This window comes from Podarcis erhardii (assembly GCF_964252035.2).
Source record: "Podarcis erhardii genome assembly, chromosome: 13".
NCBI lineage: Eukaryota > Metazoa > Chordata > Lepidosauria > Squamata > Lacertidae > Podarcis > Podarcis erhardii.
Genome location: NC_138502.1, coordinates 29,099,660 through 29,117,036, shown reverse-complemented (window position 1 = coordinate 29,117,036; position 17,377 = coordinate 29,099,660). Strand labels below are relative to the sequence as shown.

Below are 17,377 nucleotides of genomic sequence, written 5' to 3'. Positions count from 1 at the left end.
CCTGTATTTACTGCTATACACACAACCAGCTCACTTTTTCTCCCAACCCCCAGCTTATCTCTCCACTTTCTATTCACCCCAAGTGGGGTGGAGGGACAAACAAACTCCCTGCGTTTCATGTACACATACGTAGTGTCAGCTTCCTCCCTGGTCAGCAACAGACACCAGAAGGGGCTTCCTCACCTCTTCCTTTGCCAATTCAAGCTGTTCTTCCAAGAGTTCATTGCGTTCCGACAGGCTCCGGTTCTGCTTCAGCAGCGATTGTCCGATGCGGGCGGCTAGCTCCAGGTCATGCTCCTTCTGTGGGGATGGGGGGAAAGCACAGGAGCAGTTATAACAGAGCAGGCTTCTCGCCTCCTCCTTCTCCCTTCCCTGCTCCATGCTGCCTGCTGAAATTTGATTCTGAAAGATCCACTTTTCAAGAGCTCCTCAGTCCAGTATATCCGAAGGAGTGTCTCCAATCCCATCGTTCTACCCAGACACTGAGGTCCAGCACCGAGGGCCTTCTGGCGGTTCCCTCACTGCGAGAAGTCAAGTTACAGGGAACCAGGCAGAGGGCCTTCTCGGTAGTGGTGCCCGCCCTGTGGAACGCCCTCCCATCAGATGTCAAAGAGAAGAACAACTACCAGACTTTTAGTAGACATCTGAAGGCAATCCTGTTTCGGGAAGTTTTTAATGTTTGATGCTTTATTGTCTTTTTAATATTTTGTTGAGAGCCGCCCAGAGTGGCTGGGGAGGCCCAGCCAGATGGGTGGGGTATAGATAAATAATTAATTATTATTATTATTATTATTATTATTATTACTACTACTATTACTATTACTCCCTTCTTGCCCATGCCACTCCAAATCAAGATCCTTCTTGGGGGACTTTTCCTGACTGTTGAATAGCCAGCTGACTTTATCCATCTATTGGGGACTGCCATCACTTCTATTAGTGGGGTAGGAGAGCTGAACATAATGCAAATATATTTCACCTCCGGCAACCAATGTGCCCCTTGGGTTTCATGGGTAGGCTGAGCTGTAGAATCGTAGCATTGGAAGGGAGCAAGAGAGCCCTGTAGTCCAAGCCCCTGCAGTGCAGGAATATTTTGCCCAATGTGGGGTTTGAACCCATGACCCTGAGATTAAGAGTCTCATGCTCTACCAACTGAGCTATGTCAGAGCACTAAGCCTCCTAGATTAAAATATACATCAGAAGGCTTAGTTTGGTCAGAATTGAGTATACACCTCCAGAGTAAACGCTGAATACATTACTTCTGGTAAATGACCCACCATAGCTGCTAGATGGGCATGTGAAAATTTGTGTCCTGGGCTTTTTAGACTCATCTACCCATGTGCTATTTGAAACTAAAGGGGCACATTGATTGCCAGATGTGATGTCTTTCTTTTTATATATATTTTATTGGTTTTCCATTTTTAACATTAATATAACATCTTATTTCCTTTTACAAATTTTTAGCTCTACTGAGCCACTCAACTTCCCTCCATCCCATCGTCTGGTTTTTGTATACCTACATATTTCCACACATTTCTACCATCTCAATTCTAGCTTTTCCCCTTAATATTATTTTAGTCTTTAAGCACATGTAGAAGCTTCCTTCTACTAAACATTGTGAGGTTTATCTCAATCCTGCTAGTGTCTTTATATGTTTACAATGATTGTCTATATACTGAATAAATTTACTCCACTCTCTCTGGAACACTTGGTCACTCTGGTTTCGGATTTTCCCCGTTAGCTTTGCCAATTCTGCATAGTCCATCATCCTCGTCTGCCATTCTTCAACCGTCGGTAATTCTTGCTGTTTTCACTTTTGGGCTAATAAAGTTCTAGCTGCCATAGTGGCATACATGAACAATTTCTGGTCGACTTTTGGTATTTCCTCTCCTATCATACCCAACAGAAATGCTTCAGGGTTTTTTGGGAAGATAAACCTAAACATTTTTTTTAACTCATTACAAATATTTTCCCAAAATAGTTTAACTTTATTGCATGTCCACCACATATGGTAAAAATCCCCTTCTTTAGCATTACATTTCCAACAATTCTTATTTCTCATTCTATACATTTTAGCTAATTTAGGTAAAGGTAAAAGGACCCCTGACCATTAGGTCCAGTCATGGCCGACTCTGGGGTTGCGGCGCTCATCTCGCTTTATTGGCCAAGGGAGTTGGCGTACAGCTTCCGGGTCATGTGGCCAGCATGACTAAGCCGCTTCTGGCAAACCAGAGCAGCGCACGGAAACACCGTTTACCTTCCCGCCAGAGCGGTACATATTTATCTACTTGCACTTTGACGTGCTTTCGAACTGCTAGGTTGGCAGGAGCAAGGACCGAGCAGCGGGAGCTCACCCCGTTGTGGGGATTCGAACCGCCAACCTTCTGATCAGCAAGTCCTAGGCTCTGTGGTTTAACCCACAGCACCACCCGCATCCCCTTAGCTAATTTAGTTGGAGTTAAATACCATCTATACATCATTTTTCTATACATGTATACATTTTTTTCTTTCACCTCTCCTACCCCACTATATGACTTGAACAGGACTTGGCGCAGTGTTTGAGCTTCAAATAGTCAGTAGCAAAGGAAGGTTACCTCTTCTAGGAGGCTGGTGACGGCATCTATGTCATGGTAGGTCTTAGTGATCCTGCTAACCCGCTCAGAACAGAGCACTGTGGGAAAAGAGGGGGGGGGGAGAGTTAGTTGACATCTGTACATCAGTAATCCTGTTAAGGCAGGAAGAACTTAGGGCAGTGTACCTCATGCTACAAAGCATCAAGATCAAAGAGCAAAATCCTAAACAAAGTAAATCTGAATTCTATGATTCGTATGAATTATGAACATTAAACATATTTTGCATGCATCTTCTTAAGTTTTCCAAAGTTAGGGCCCCTCAAGATGGCCTGATTGTTCAACATGCACCCTGATTTTTTGTGCATAGCTTACAACGAGGTCAGACCATATCCAGCCTTTACTGAGCATCCGTACGGGGCAGTTACACGATAACGAACATTCATCCTGCATTCGTCCCAATTTGCTTTTGGGGTGTTCGTGTGTCTTTCAGTCAATCGTTCATTCACACACACATCCCATCAGCATTTCCATGCAGCAAATAGTCTGGTCATTTTTTTAAAGTGGGTTTGTTGCACTAGGGCAATAGAGTCCTTCATTATTCCACTTCAAAGGTGCAAACCTGAAGTTTGGAAATGCAGTTATATCCCTCCAGCAAAAAAAGTGAGTCTTGAGGCACCATTAATTCATTCTCTAATAATAAATAATAATAATAATAATAATTTATACCCCGCCCCCCCCCCAGCCAAGGCTGGGCTCAGGGCGGCTAACAAGCAATAATAAAAACAAGTTGAATGAATACAACTTAAAAACAAGATTAAAATACAACATTAAAATATTGAAACATTAAAATATTAAAATGCAGCATCATCACAGGAGGAGAAAGGAAAAAGAAAAAAGAAAGGGGGAGGGAATCAAACTGGCTGCAAGCCAAAGGCCAGCGGAACAACTCTGTCTTACAGGTCCTGCAGAAAGAAATCAGATCCTGCAGGGCCCTGGTCTCATGAGGCAGAGCGTTCCACCAGGCCAGAGCCAGTGTTGAAAAGGCCCTGGCTCTGGTTGAAGCTAATCTAACTTCCTTAGGGCCCGGGACCACTAGGGTGTTGCTATTTATGGACCTTGAGGCTCTCTGTGGGGCATACCGGGTGAGGCGGTCCCATAGGTACGAGGGTCCTAGCCTGAAGCTGCCTTATACCGAATCAGACCATTGTTCCAGTGAGCTCTGCACTGTGGACACTGGCCGGCAGGACCTCTCCAGGATATTAGGCAAGAGGTTGGTCTCTCCTAGCCCTACCTGGAGATACCAGGGATTAAACCTGAGACTTCTGCATGCAAAGCAGTGGCTCAGCTGCTGTGCTATCTATCCCCTTCACCAGAAGAAAGTCTACTGAAAACACACTCACAAACACAAACGATCTTTTAAAAAAACAACCTTTGCTTACAGAGCTGTTGGGCATACTGCAGACCAGAGTGCCAGTGAGACCCCCAAGACATGTGCCATCTTTACTTGCCCAGGCTTGTTTGATATGTACCCAAGCTGTTGTGGCCAACAGATTTCAGGCAAGGCTGAGGGCCCAATCCACATCCAATGCACTGGGCTGATACATGGGTGCCAACTTAAATAAAATATTGGGGGGGGCAGGTAAGCCCTGCCACATATAATTGATCACATGATGCGGCACACACACACACACCATTTGAATGGCAATGCCCATCATCTTTAGGGTGGTTCGGCCCCCTCAAATATTTTATTAAGGTAAAGGTAAAGGGACCCCTGACCATTAGGTCTAGTCGTGGCCGACTCTGGGGTTGCGGAGCTCATCTCGCTTTATTGGCCGAGGGAGCCGGCGTACAGCTTCCGGGTCATGTGGCCAGCATGACTAAGCCGCTTCTGGCAAACCAGAGCAGCGCACGGAAACGCCGTTTACCTTCCCGCCAGAGCGGTACCTATTTATCTACTTGCACTTTGACGTGCTTTCAAACTGCTAGGTTGGCAGGAGCAGGAACTGAGCAACGGGAGCTCACCCCGTTGTGGGGATTCGAACCGCCGACCTTCTGATTGGCAAGTCCTAGGCTCTGTGGTTTAACCCACAGGTGGCGACAAAGCCCCCTTAGCCCCTAGGAGTTGGCTCCTATGCCCTGACAACAACAGCCAGAGTTTGAGGTTCCCTCCACCCCACAAGTCTGAAATTCAGCCCAAATCTGCATTCACACTTACAAAGAAGCAGATGCAAATATAATGCAAATTTGTGTGATGACACAAGTTTTTTAAGAAACTTGCACCATCATCACCCCTGTTCAGCAGGCACCTCCCATACTATTCAAAGCATATGTTTTCAGCCATTATGGACAGAGACTTACAACTAAATCATGAAAGTGGAGATTTGCAGAATGCTGAATTCTGTTGTTAATAAAAGTCATCATCATCAGTCGTTTTTCGGTGCTGGCATAGAACACACCCAGCCATGAGATAACTTTTATTCCAGGAGGAGGGAACACTCCCCAAAGCTTAGCGCACAAATTTATTGTGAAAACAACAGAGTCAAGCATTCTGCTAGCATTATGCCAGTATTGTGCCAGCTGCATTGGCTGTCTCATTTGTTTCAACTTAGAAGGTTGATTTTGTCCTTTGAATTATTTTTTAACAACAATAACAGCATACACACACTCACCCCAAACCACATTTCCACCTCTTTAGCCAAGATCATGCATCTCAAAAAAAGGGCTTGTGTCTGTAAAACTTGCACTACAGGAAACCTGCTTTCTGCAAGGAGTAACATTCACAGACACTCCCACTTTCTCTGTTTGCTTAAAACCACTCAGTGAACCCTCTAGACTACTGGAATTTGAACCCAGGTTTGCCAGATCCTAAGCTTTTTTCCAGGTAACAATTACCTTGTTCATCCCCCCACATCTGTAACACAACAATGTCAGCTACGTAGGCCAGAAGACTCGCTCCATTTATAAACTGCTCTCTTCCCACTTTCCAACCCACAGTTAACAATATTCACATGGAACGCAAGAAATGCTTCAAAGGTGTTTTTATAATGCAGTGTGTGAAAATGCTCCACTCTAGCCTAAGGGCCAAGTAGATGGTATAAATTGCATTTACTAAATTTGGTTCCTGGCAGGGACAAGTAACGTCCCGTTCCGAAGCAGAAGCGTGTTGGTGTTAAGTGAAATGCACGTTGTCTCGAGCTGGAAAAGAGAAGAAAAGGAAAAACACGGCCAGGCCAAGATGGGATTGAAGGAGACATTTCCGGTGCTCAAACAAGCTCCTCTACAGAGTCAATCTTGCCCTATTTAGCCTCTCTCTAAGGGCAGTGTCAGTTCCAATCAGATTTGCATCACTTCCCCACACACACCTTTTGCCCAAGGCTCCTTAACTAAGGTTGGCTTCATGGTCTTTCTTTGCAAGGGAAAATCTGACATCTCCCAATACAAGAGACTGAAGGAAGTGACCTCTCTCCCCTCTTAAAGCCAGTAACTGTGCAGCAGAGCCACCGAAAGGAACCGGCAACAGGATGTCAATTACAAAATGGTTATCCATAAGTGTGGCGTCTTATGGATGTACAGGGTGGGTTTGATTGAAATCAAATCAATTTAAATCACTACTCAGCAAGACTTGATTTAAATTATATATTTTTTATAGAAAGACTCATTCTTGCTGGTATAATCTTAATATTTACAACCAGATGAAGGTTTCATTTTTGGAATAATAAATTTTCAGAGTAGTTTTTATAGTTATCTCAAAAATTGCTGGTTCGGTTATACTATTAGAAATACATTGACATAATTATGAAATGATTGTGAGGTTTAATAAGTTAACTGTTTATATTTGGAGAACTTTTCTTCTGTACTTTACTGGAAGGACAAAAATAATCATTTCCTTAAAAACAATTTAAACAATTTATTTAATTAAAACAATAACATTATAGCATATGTATAATGTACAGTGGTACCTCAGGTTAAGTACTTAATTCGTTCCGGAGGTCCATACTTAACCTGAAACTGTTCTTAACCTGAAGCACCACTTTAGCTAATGGGGCCTCTTGCTGCCGCCGCGCCGCCGGAGCAAAATTTCTGTTCTCATCCTGAAGCAAAGTTCTTAACCTGAAGCACTATTTCTGGGTTAGCGGAGTCTGTAACCTGAAGCGTATGTAACCTGAAGCGTATGTAACCCGAGGTACCACTGTATAATGTTTGTTAACTCATGAGTTTTAGCACACATGAAAAACTTAAAACAAATCCTTATTTCCTGCTGAATAGCCTTTGGACTATAATGTAACCTAAATAGAAAACTATCTTTAGAAAGATTTTTCCTCCAAAAGCATTTTATTTTAAAAATCCAATGTAAATCAAAAAAATCTGATGTAAATCAAAAAGATCCTTTTAAAAAAAAAACACATTTATTTTTATCCACCCTGTGGATGTATGTTAATGAGGGACAGGAAGAATTCAACATATGTTTGTCAGAAGAAAACAAAAAGAATATGTTTCCACAATGGCCTCTGTTGGACTGAAGTGCCTGTATGATGAATGCTTCATCCAATGTGATTCAACCTGTTCTCCAAAATTTTCAGCACAGTAGTAAACTGTTTTGTTTCTAAAAGGCACTCAAGGTCATGCATGAAGTAGGTAGTTAGAGAACTCTGGAGAAACCTTCTCCACAATGGCAGAGAACTTCCATTATTCTTGGATGTCGGCCATGTTGGATGAAGCTGATGGGGGAACTGTAGCTTGAGGGCCTAGATCTAGGCTGTATTAGGAAGCTGCCTTATGCGTAGTTAAACCACTGATCCATCCACCTCAATATTGTCTATATCAAGGATAGTTGTTGTCTTGCTGACGTTGGTCTCCTGACTCCCAGCATGACCAATGGCTAGGGATTATGGCAGCTGGAGTCCAACCACATCTGGCGGAAAACACATTGGCTACCTCCGGTCCATGCAGACTGACAGGAGTGATTTGCTGCCTTGCCTGGAAACGCCAGGGTTCCACCTGAGACAATATTCAGCCAAACCATGTGATCTACCTCAGAGATACGACCCATCCCACTAGGAAATCAGTTGTAAACAGTTGCCTCTAAATTTCCATTTTGTTCAAGCACAATCTGCTGTAGGTGGGGGAAACAAATATTTCACATTCCACCGGATCAAATCGAGATCTAAGATCCGGGAACCACGTTGCCCTGCTTGGGGGGCTTTTGCCCCTGCAACCGTTCCAACAGGAGTTATGCACTGTGCTAATACAGTGGTACCTCGGGATAAGTACTTAATTCGTTCCGGAGGTCCGTTCTTAACCTGAAACTGTTCTTAACCTGAAGCACCACTTTAGCTAATGGGGCCTCCTGCTGCCGCCGCGCTGCCAGAGCACGATTTCTGTTCTCATCCTGAAGCAAAGTTCTTAACCCGAGGTACTATTTGTGGGTTAGCAGAGTCTGTAACCTGAAGCGTATGTAACCTGAGGTACCACTGTAGTCTGAAATAAAGGGAGCAGAGAAATGTCCAAGCAAGGGGACTCCAGAGATCCAGAACGCTCTGAAGGTTTCCCTCAGAGCCACGGTCCCAAGTAAGTCCTCCTGCTCACCTCGGCTTCTCACCCTTATGCTGTTGGGTTCAAGAAACTGCAGATCATTGCCCTGCAGAGCTAAGCCTATCTGTTCCCAGCCACAGCCGTCTGACGCAAGGAAAGTAGGTTAGCTGGAACTATCGGAGACGACATCAAATCCCATTATGCACTTCTCGGATGAGGCTGTTACGCAATGGAGTCGGGCCACAGTCAAAGCGGTTATGATCCCTGTCCACTCCCCCCCCCCCAGCCAGGCGGGACATCCAGTCCTTCCCCGCCCGACTGCCATTCAAGCCAGCTAACCCCGCCTCCTTTCTTGCGTGCGTGCCTAGTGGCATGTCTGCACAGCGGGGAGACGCCATGATGGTCCTGCCTGCCCGCCTGCCCAGCCCCCTTCGTGCCATACGGGGACCCCCTCCCTTTGGCACCTCATCATCCATGTGAGCCATAATTGGAAATAATTGGAGCATGAATTCCAGCAGAGCAGGGATAAACAAACCAGCTGCGCAGATGCCCGTGGCCCTTGTTCACCTAGCTATTCCCGTGCGTAGCCAGCATGGACTTGCAGCTCTACCAAATCCTTCACTTCTGTACCACAAACATAGGAAACAAGTCAGTGTCCAAGATTTTAAGGATTCAGACATTCCAGTCTTTCCGGGTCTAGCATTACAAAATATGCTCCCTTTGAAAACACATCAGGCAGCCTCCTGTTCTAAGCCGTAACATTAAAGTAAGCAGTTCTGACCTACTTTGCAGGGGTGTGGTGAGGATCACTAAGTGCAAGGCATGTGAAGCGCTGTTGCTAGTGCGATTTCCAAAGCTGAAGTCTTTAGGGGCATGTTAATAATATGCTTCACTTTTATCCCCTTCCGTTTTTTGCCCTCCATCAGAAAGGCTGGTTTACACATTATAGCTAGCGCATCGAGAGCACCCTGTTGTCAAAGGGTGGTTCATTACACGTATCAGGCAGCTTCCATTATTTACTCTAAACATTGGTACACCCCCCCAGCTTTCAGACATGACTGCTCCCGACAATTTTGCTATTACAAGTCGCTCCCTTTCTGGTGGGGTTGGTGCACAGGAGAGATAAGACCTGATGAACAAGGACCAGAGTGCTGGCAATACTCGTGATCCATAGATCACAACTCAGTCTGCAGGAGGATGCAGGAATGTTCAATCCCTGGCATCACCAGGTAGCAGTGCTAGAAACTCAGGTGTGTTAGTTGGCGCCAAATGGTACCTTAAACCTAGGTTACAGTCGCCACAATGGAACGTCCAGGTGCCATTTTGCCTCCCCGCTGGATGAACATTGATAATATTGCTCATTTCCTTTCTATACCTCTTTATATTTTAAGGAACAAATCTCAAAGTGGTTTACAACACATTAAAACATGAAACAAAACAATCCAGAATAAAACTAGTTCAAGCTTCAAGGAAAATATTTCAGGTCCTCTAGGTGACAGTTTTGTTTTCCCAACCGAGGCATCCAGAGATTTTCATGTGGTCACATTTGGACCCATGGCAATTGCAAAATGCACCTGGCAAATTTCGAAAACTGTCCAAGCCTGAAAGAAGGGCATGTTTAAGTGATTAATGAATAACATTGTTTTTTAAGCACTTCACCAAGGCTTTTAAACAGGTGAAATCCTTGCAGCCACAGTGGAATATGGCTTCCAATGGGTCCACAGAGCTCAGATCAACAAGTTCAAGTCTTGCCTCCAGGCTAAATCCTTCACACATCCCCCCTGCCCGGGCATACATCACACCAAATAATCTATATAGTACACAGCACAAGATAACGAAACACCATACATTTCAAGCAAGCCAGGACACTTTCAATAGGCTTAGGAATGGCAAGCTGAAAGAAAAATCTGCAGCCCCAAACCCAGAGTCAGTGTGCTGGAAGGAAAATGACTCCCTCACCCCACATAAAGCAGAATTAGAATTCTTAAACATCTAGCAAAACACAGCCATTAGGTCTCCCCAAAAGGAAATCAATTTCTGTTTCAGCATTATTTTAGTTTATTTACAAAACTTCCTTCCCTCCCTTCACTGTCAAATGATCTCAGGGCAGGACACAGCAATAAAACCGACATTTTCTATATATATATAAAGTAAATCAATAAGCACTAAAACAGAAATATTGTCCTCCTGTCCCTCATTGTAACGGTCCTGAAATACCTTGGAGAGAAAATACCCCCTCACTACTTCAGAAGAAGGATAAATGATCAGTATTTATTTTATCTTTATTGAGCTTTTGGATTAAGGCCTTTATTTAGGCCATAATCCAGGAGCTTAATAGTGATAAATGAAACAATGGGCAGCTACCGTGAGGTAAACTTCAAAATGGGATGGGGGCAGAAGGCGTCCTTGATCCCTTTCGCAGCCAGACGGTCAACCCAAATCTCGGCCCACGAAGCAGGTCGACTGGAGACACAAAAGCCCCAAGGAAAAGGAGGAAGCAGGTAGCTGGGAACAGAATTGTTTGGATGTTGGTTTACGTATTTGTGGATATTCCAGATCCTACATAGGTATGAGCATATTGGTTGATCTCATGAACACTGTCCCCAATGATGTTTTAGAAAATAATAACAACAGTGCAGTGTAGTCTGAGATATATATATAGATGATATAAATAGAATGCCAAGGCAGCTTACACACACACACACACACAGAGCAAGCAATCTTACAAACACATGCTATCAAATTAGCAGAGAAGGATGGTGCATTAGAGTGAATGAGAGCCTGCCCCACCCACCTGAGTTTGCTCAGGCTCAGCCAGCCCCTGCCTGACTGCCTTCTTTCTTGCAACCAATCAGGGGGTGGTGGCAGTAGCTCTGGCGCCCCCTACTGTTGGTCTCCCTGCCTCCCACCCTACCAGTCCCCATTGGCACCAGTTCCACCTTCTCTTCTGATGTACCTGTCCCCAAAGGACACCAGCCAGACCAACTGAAAGCAAGAAGCCAGCTATTAAAAACCTAACAATGATGCTAAACTACTGGAGGTGCACGGGGCCTTGGTCACACCAATGAGCTGCCCCTCTCTTGGCTGATATACTACAATACCTAGCAAACAATGCAGCACATTCAGACAAATTACCCAAGACTTCAACTACTGAGTTTCCTGGTCTTATTTGCAAGGCTGTTCTACCTTATGCTGCCCAGGGACCATCACACAATTGGTAGGACACCTGCTTTTTGCAGAGCATTCCTATGAATCATCAAGTGGACATTCCCACCCCCAAGTTTATTAAAAACACATGGAAAAAATAATATGAAGCCAAGTTCATACAAGCAAGTTCAACGGTTCGGTCATAACCCAACCATGACACTGCATGCGGGAACGAGCCATTGCATTTCAAACTTCAAAGGCGGTGCTCCCCCATCACCTGGAATCCTTTCAACCACAAGATAATTTATTTTCCTACAAGGCAGCCATAAGTGCAGGTGCAGAAAATCTAATGGTGAGTCATCAAGAGAGGCATATGTGAATTCAGCTCTATTGAACTCCCAGCATCCCACTGAACACATGACAATTTTGTATATGAACACAGGAAAAAAATTGTATATATATTCAACAACGAAAGGAACCTGCAGTCTGTCCCCAGTTCTCTTGGCAAGTGATCCTGCATAATACATTTTTCTCCCAAAGCCAGGTCTTATTCCTATACAAACATGTATGAAAGAACATATGAGGCCCAGAGATTGTGCAGATCCTCAGACGCCTCATTTATTTTTTAACAGAAAACGGAGCGCCTCCCTTTTCGAAGTCTGTTGTCCTTGATTGCCCTGCTTTTAGAGGACCAATATTCTTCTACAGGAAATGTTGATTAAAACTCTTATTTACAAAACTTCTCTCTCTATAGATCAGGGAACCCTCTGCTCACCTCAAACATTTCATTGTTTTTCACACAAGGGAGACCACCCAGCCCCTCAAAATCACCATGCTTAATTACATTTAAACAAGGGTCTAATAGGAACGCTTCTTTGTCATTTTAAGAGAGAGGCAACTCTGAGGGGAAGAAAACAGCTATTCTCCTCCTCACTCCAAAAAAACACTCCCAGAGCTCTTTAAACTATCAGGCCTTGCCCCATTCCTCCCTATGAGATGCCAGTAAACAGTAATGAATTGCCACACACCCATATAATTTTTGTTTAACTGTCTGCATGGGATCTTAAACTCCAAATATCATGAAGTTTCACTTCCAGCTTTGTTTTGGTGGGTGGTGAAGAGAAAGAAGTGGGAATTAAGATGGAAAAATCTGCAAAGGTCATTTGATCTAATTCACCTGTTGAAAGGCAGGACGGACCATCTACCTACAATGGTGATCCCAGACTCTAGATTTCTCTCTACTCCCAACTGAGGAAGGTGTCAGTGTCACGATTAGAGTGTCCAACCAGTACCTGGGATACCAGAGTTCAAATCCTGACTCAGCCACTTGGGTGACCTTGAGCCAGGCCTTGTTTCTCTACACAATCTCCCGCACAGGATGGTTGTGAGGCTTAAAACGGGGGGGGGGGGGGAGCCAAGTGCACCACCTTGCGCTCCTTGCAGGAAAAGTGGGATAGAAGTGCAATGCTAAATAAAACAAACAAGACTCAGAGGAGTAAAGTGAGAGTCAGTCGGGACTTCTGGGTTCTTTTCTCAGCCTGAAGAGGCAAGCTCCAACAAACTGGTTTAAACCATCGAGCTGGGAGCCAGCTTTGTCCCTTAAAACTGGCTGCGCTCCTGGGGCCTTCAAGAGCATCCCTGAAAAGCAAAACCAGGGAGGCTATTTCAGCGTGACAACCAAGTGGTGGAGAAAGCACACACCTGCACGTGTGTGTCAGGTGGATGCTGAAGCCACAGGGGCAGAGCCTGGGTGGGGTTGGGAATGCCAGCCCTACAGAAAGCGGGAAAGAACAGTCACAATTCCTTGATAACCTTCTGGAAGAAAAGTGGGTTACAGGCAGTAACTGCCAGCTTCTCCCAGACACACACCTGCCCCAGCATCTATTGTAGTCAGGTATAGGAGGGTCCAGACACTGCAGCCTCTCTGGGTGGCTGGGATTTGTTGGCCTGCTTTTTAAACGTCCATCACTGTTTCTAGTTTTCCTTTTGCTTTGGTTTCATCTCGCTTTTAATTTCTGCATTGCATTATATTGCAAGTCGCTTTACATTTTGTAAAGGGAGAAAGAAAAAGTGATGCGTAAGTCCAGTAAGTAAAAGACTAACAGGCAAGCCTTCCAATAACTCTGTTCCATCTCAGGACACAGGTGGATAATTTTTATTTTAACAAAACCAGAAACCCATCGTCTATCCCTACCATATAGCACCTGGGTCCAGGGACAATGCTTTGCAATCTCCCCACCACCACCAAGTCAGGTCGTCTGCTCCCAAACATCTTCAGCAGCTCAAAGGAGACTGAAGGTCAGAGACGGAAACATCAATCTGCGAGCCCAAGCCTCGCACCCGCGTTGCCCTCTCTTCCCAACCCTACCTCCCGTTTATCCCCCTGCCTTCTTACCCTCCTCCAGCTCCTGGGATATCAAGTCCGTGTTATCAGCCAGCTCCGTGTTCCCGTTGACTTCGTCGTAAGAGGCAGGGCTGGTCCAGAATTCCATCCCCTGCGAGACCAGCAATTCCCCGACCTCCGTGGGCAACATGAATCTAACAGGAGGACACGCGCCTCTTCCCTTCCTCCCAGCGAGAGGCCAAACAGTTGTGCAAAGCGAGCAGAGGGGCTGCAAACGCGTGTATAAGCGGAACAAACACAACCCACGCTCCCCTCCTGCGCTGTTTTGCAATGCAGCCTCTACTTGCCCCTACCCACCCCTATTTATAGAGTCTGCTGTCCACCTGCTTGGGAAGAGTCCACTGTGGCCTCAACAAATAGGGGGGGTCTATAGGAGGGAGGGACGGAAATAGACCATTAGCACAGCTCAGAGCATCTCGTCAAAGGAACGGCGCAAAGCACAGAGGGCGCAGCTTGCTAGCTGAGAACCAAAGGCTTGGGTAGTAGAGTTGCAAATGGAAAATGGGGAATGGGCGAGGGGCGGGGGGGGGGAGAAGCAGCTAGCCTCCCCCTGTTGTTATGCAGCAGAATGGTCTATCCCACTCCCAGCTCCATCTTTATGCAGTATTTTTTTCTGAATGGGAGGGTGTGGGTTGGTGTGGTTTCAGCTATTTCACCACAGACACGCTTTCTCTCTCTCTCGATCAATTCACCCAAAATAACCACCACATGCTGATTTTGTACTCAGTAGCCTAGATCAGTCGGAATCTTTGCCCCATGCATAACAATGCATTGGGGAGGGGAAGGATAGATAGATAGCCATATTTAATCGTCTCAGTGTTACATGCGTCTGAGCAAAGGATGCCGGAAAGTGTGTAAGGACTTATGTAAGCATGTTTACACACATAAGGTTTTGGCAGTCTGCCTTTACTAGAAACTGCCAAGGACTAGAAATCTGGTAGCAGTTTCCAGTCTCTGAGCCCTTCCTGCGCTTGTACGTAGAGGAGTCTTTTAATGGAATACTGATCAGCGTTATCACCTGCTACTGCGTGCAGTTGGGGCTGTTGTTAAAGGCAAAGGAGCTGGAGAAACAAAAAAAGTTGGTGGTCCTAACTTTGGTGTGAATGCATGGTGTGGTACTTAACAACAGTACAGCATATGGGCAGCGCCTCTTGAGAAGGATTTCAATCTGCGTTAGAGGGACTAGGGTAGTTTCTAAAAAGAGAGCAATCAGATTTCCATAGGCACTCTGTGGGGAGTGAAATAATTCAGGGTGGCATGACTGGGACTTTCCTGTGATGTATTTTAGGGACAGTTACAGGAGACTGAAGTGGATCCCAGTGCGATCAGGTTAAGCATTTGAGAAGTGGTTAAATGGGGGTCTCTAGGAAGAGCCTGTTCATGTCAAGCTGGTGTGCTTGTTGCTGCAACTTCACTGCTGCCCATTGTGCAAACCCTAGGCAGACTCTCACCAAGGATCTGCCTTTGGGGTTAGCTAGGAATTATTTAAGCGCCCCCACCTTTTTATATAAAAGTAATCCATCATGATCAGTTTTCCCCCACCCTTGAGGAACTGCTAGTACTGCTGCTATCACTTTATATGGTTCTGTTGGCTCAATACCAGTCCCCTATGTCCAGGTCACCTACATATTGCATAGCGAAGGGTTTTGGCAGCTGCAGAGCTTCCATCAGACGTGGCGTTTCAGGCAGCGTGAAAAGGTTTCGAGGGAGTCCTGAATAATTTACGTAGGGGCTTTAATAATGGAAGACATTTTTGCTGGAAGGAGGAGGAAGAGAGCTCTTGCCAAGGATTGTGGAGAATGACAGGGCAGCAGGAAAGACAGCAACATCACCAAGGTTTGCATTTTAGAGAAGAGGCAGCTCACCTGTGACTCTTTATGTGTCTGGTGGACTACAACTCCCATAATCCCTGACCATTGGACTCTGCTAGTTAAGGAAGATGTGAGCTGGAGTCCCATAATATGTGGATCCAGGGCCATGGGTTAGCCACCCTCTATTTTAGAAGGAGGTTTGGATTTCTAGGGGATCAAAAATGAAGGTGCCAAAGAAACTTCCCTGGGGATTGAACCTGTGACCTTCTGCATGCCAAGCATATGCTCTCCTGCTGAGCTACAACCTTTCCCCATCACTGCACAGAAGGGAAGCAGAAGGCCCTGTGTGGCTGAGACAGCTATAGATAGAAGCAAATACGGACAGAGGTAAGTGGCACACAGGAGGCAGGTAATCCTCCTCCATAATTAGCTGTACTGTTTCGGTTACCCTGCAATCTGCTTAGCTACCCGGGAGATCTTTGCAGAGGAAGATTAGTTGGAGAGCTCAGTTTGGGGAGGGGGGTGTCACAATGCAAGCCATGCTTTTAAGCACACGATCCTACACACGCACAGCCTCAAATGCGCCCACCCACTCAGAGAAAAAGAACATACAGCATACTAAAGATAATGCAGAGAGAGAGAGGGACAAGGTAATTTTGGCCTAGGGTAGCAATACATCTTCGGCTGAACCCTCCCGGCACAGAGGCAGCCGGTGGCAATTCTGGTGACTGCGGCAACTGGAGAAAGGAGCAGGTCTTTATTATGCTGCTGGACCATACCTGTAAGTGGAGGGCTGTTCACACAACTCGTTTTCCCCGCACGCCACAAGTTTACTCCCAAGGAGCAAGTCCCCCAAACTGCTCGTGCAGATGCAGAAAGTGCTGCGTGAACAGCCCCCCAAATGGTAAGAAGGCAACTACAGTGGTACCTCGGGTTAAGTACTTAATTCGTTCCGGAGGTCCATACTTAACCTGAAACTGTTCTTAACCTGAAGCACCACTTTAGCTAATGGGGCCTGCTGCTGCTGCCGCCGCGCCGCCAGAGCATGATTTCTGTTCTCTTCCTGAAGCAAAGTTCTTAACCTGAAGCACTATTTCTGGGTTAGCAGAGTCTGTAACCTGAAGCGTATGTAACCTGAAGCATATGTAACCCGAGGTACCACTGTACTGATTCTAGACAATGAGTCATACATGGGAAGCTAATGCCAATTCAAGCCGTTCCTCCTCTTCCTCTTCCTCTTCCTCATCTTCCTTCTTTATTTGAACACTGTCCTGTACCCACAGGTCTCAGGGCGGTTTACAATATAAAACGCATCAGCTAGCAGTCTGTGTCTGAGCTGTACTACTTCAGACTGCCAGTAGGAGGTCATGTCATAGCGAAAGCAAAAAAAGTATCCTCTGAACAAACCCTCTAATACAAAAAAGTCCTCGCACACAGTAATGTAGCAGAGTGTTCTAGCCTTTTCCCTGACACACTATTTTATTGTGTGCACGGACTGGGGGGGGGGCTGAATCTAGATATATGCAAAAAAAAAAAAAAACCCAAAAAAACAACAACCCTGCTGTGGAAATGCTTTTTTTTAATAAATAAGTTTTAAAATTTATATTGAATTTGCCATTAGCTCACCATCGACCATCTAGTGTCATATTTGTATAATGCACCTTAAACACACTTAAAACGTTCTATTTGCAGCTGTATAGCTGAGTCCCGTGTGTATCCCTGCCTGGGTTGTGCCACTTCAGTCTGCTCACATGATTGAATGAGATTCCTGCATTGTGGGGGGTTGGGCTAGATGACCCTTGAGGTCCCTTCCAGGTCTACAATTCTATGATTCCATGTGAGCACAGTGGCACAGTCCAGGCACACATTGCTAAACCCCACCTACTGTTATATGCTTATCTGGAATTCCATTT

At 45.4% G+C, this 17,377-nt stretch overlaps 1 protein-coding gene across 3 annotated transcripts in view; it reads right to left on the bottom strand.

Moving 5' to 3' along the window:
• The window catches only part of LOC309328006 (trafficking kinesin-binding protein 1-like), a 41,041-nt gene extending 26,909 nt beyond the window's left edge, over positions 1-14,132 (bottom strand). For 2 of the 3 annotated variants that reach the window (XR_014150690.1, XR_014150691.1), the window contains exons 1-3: positions 13,645-14,131; positions 2,592-2,668; positions 184-300 (exon numbers count right to left, since the gene is read on the bottom strand). Coding sequence is in view for 1 of the 3 variants with exons in the window: in XM_081837793.1 (XP_081693919.1) it covers positions 184-300; positions 2,592-2,668; positions 13,645-13,783 (333 nt within the window). In the remaining 2 variants the exon portion in view is untranslated. Of the gene's footprint in view, positions 1-183; positions 301-2,591; positions 2,669-13,644 lie in introns of all 3 variants that reach the window. The other variant, XM_081837793.1, reaches the window with a different exon arrangement.
• Positions 14,133-17,377: the final 3,245 nt, after the last annotated feature.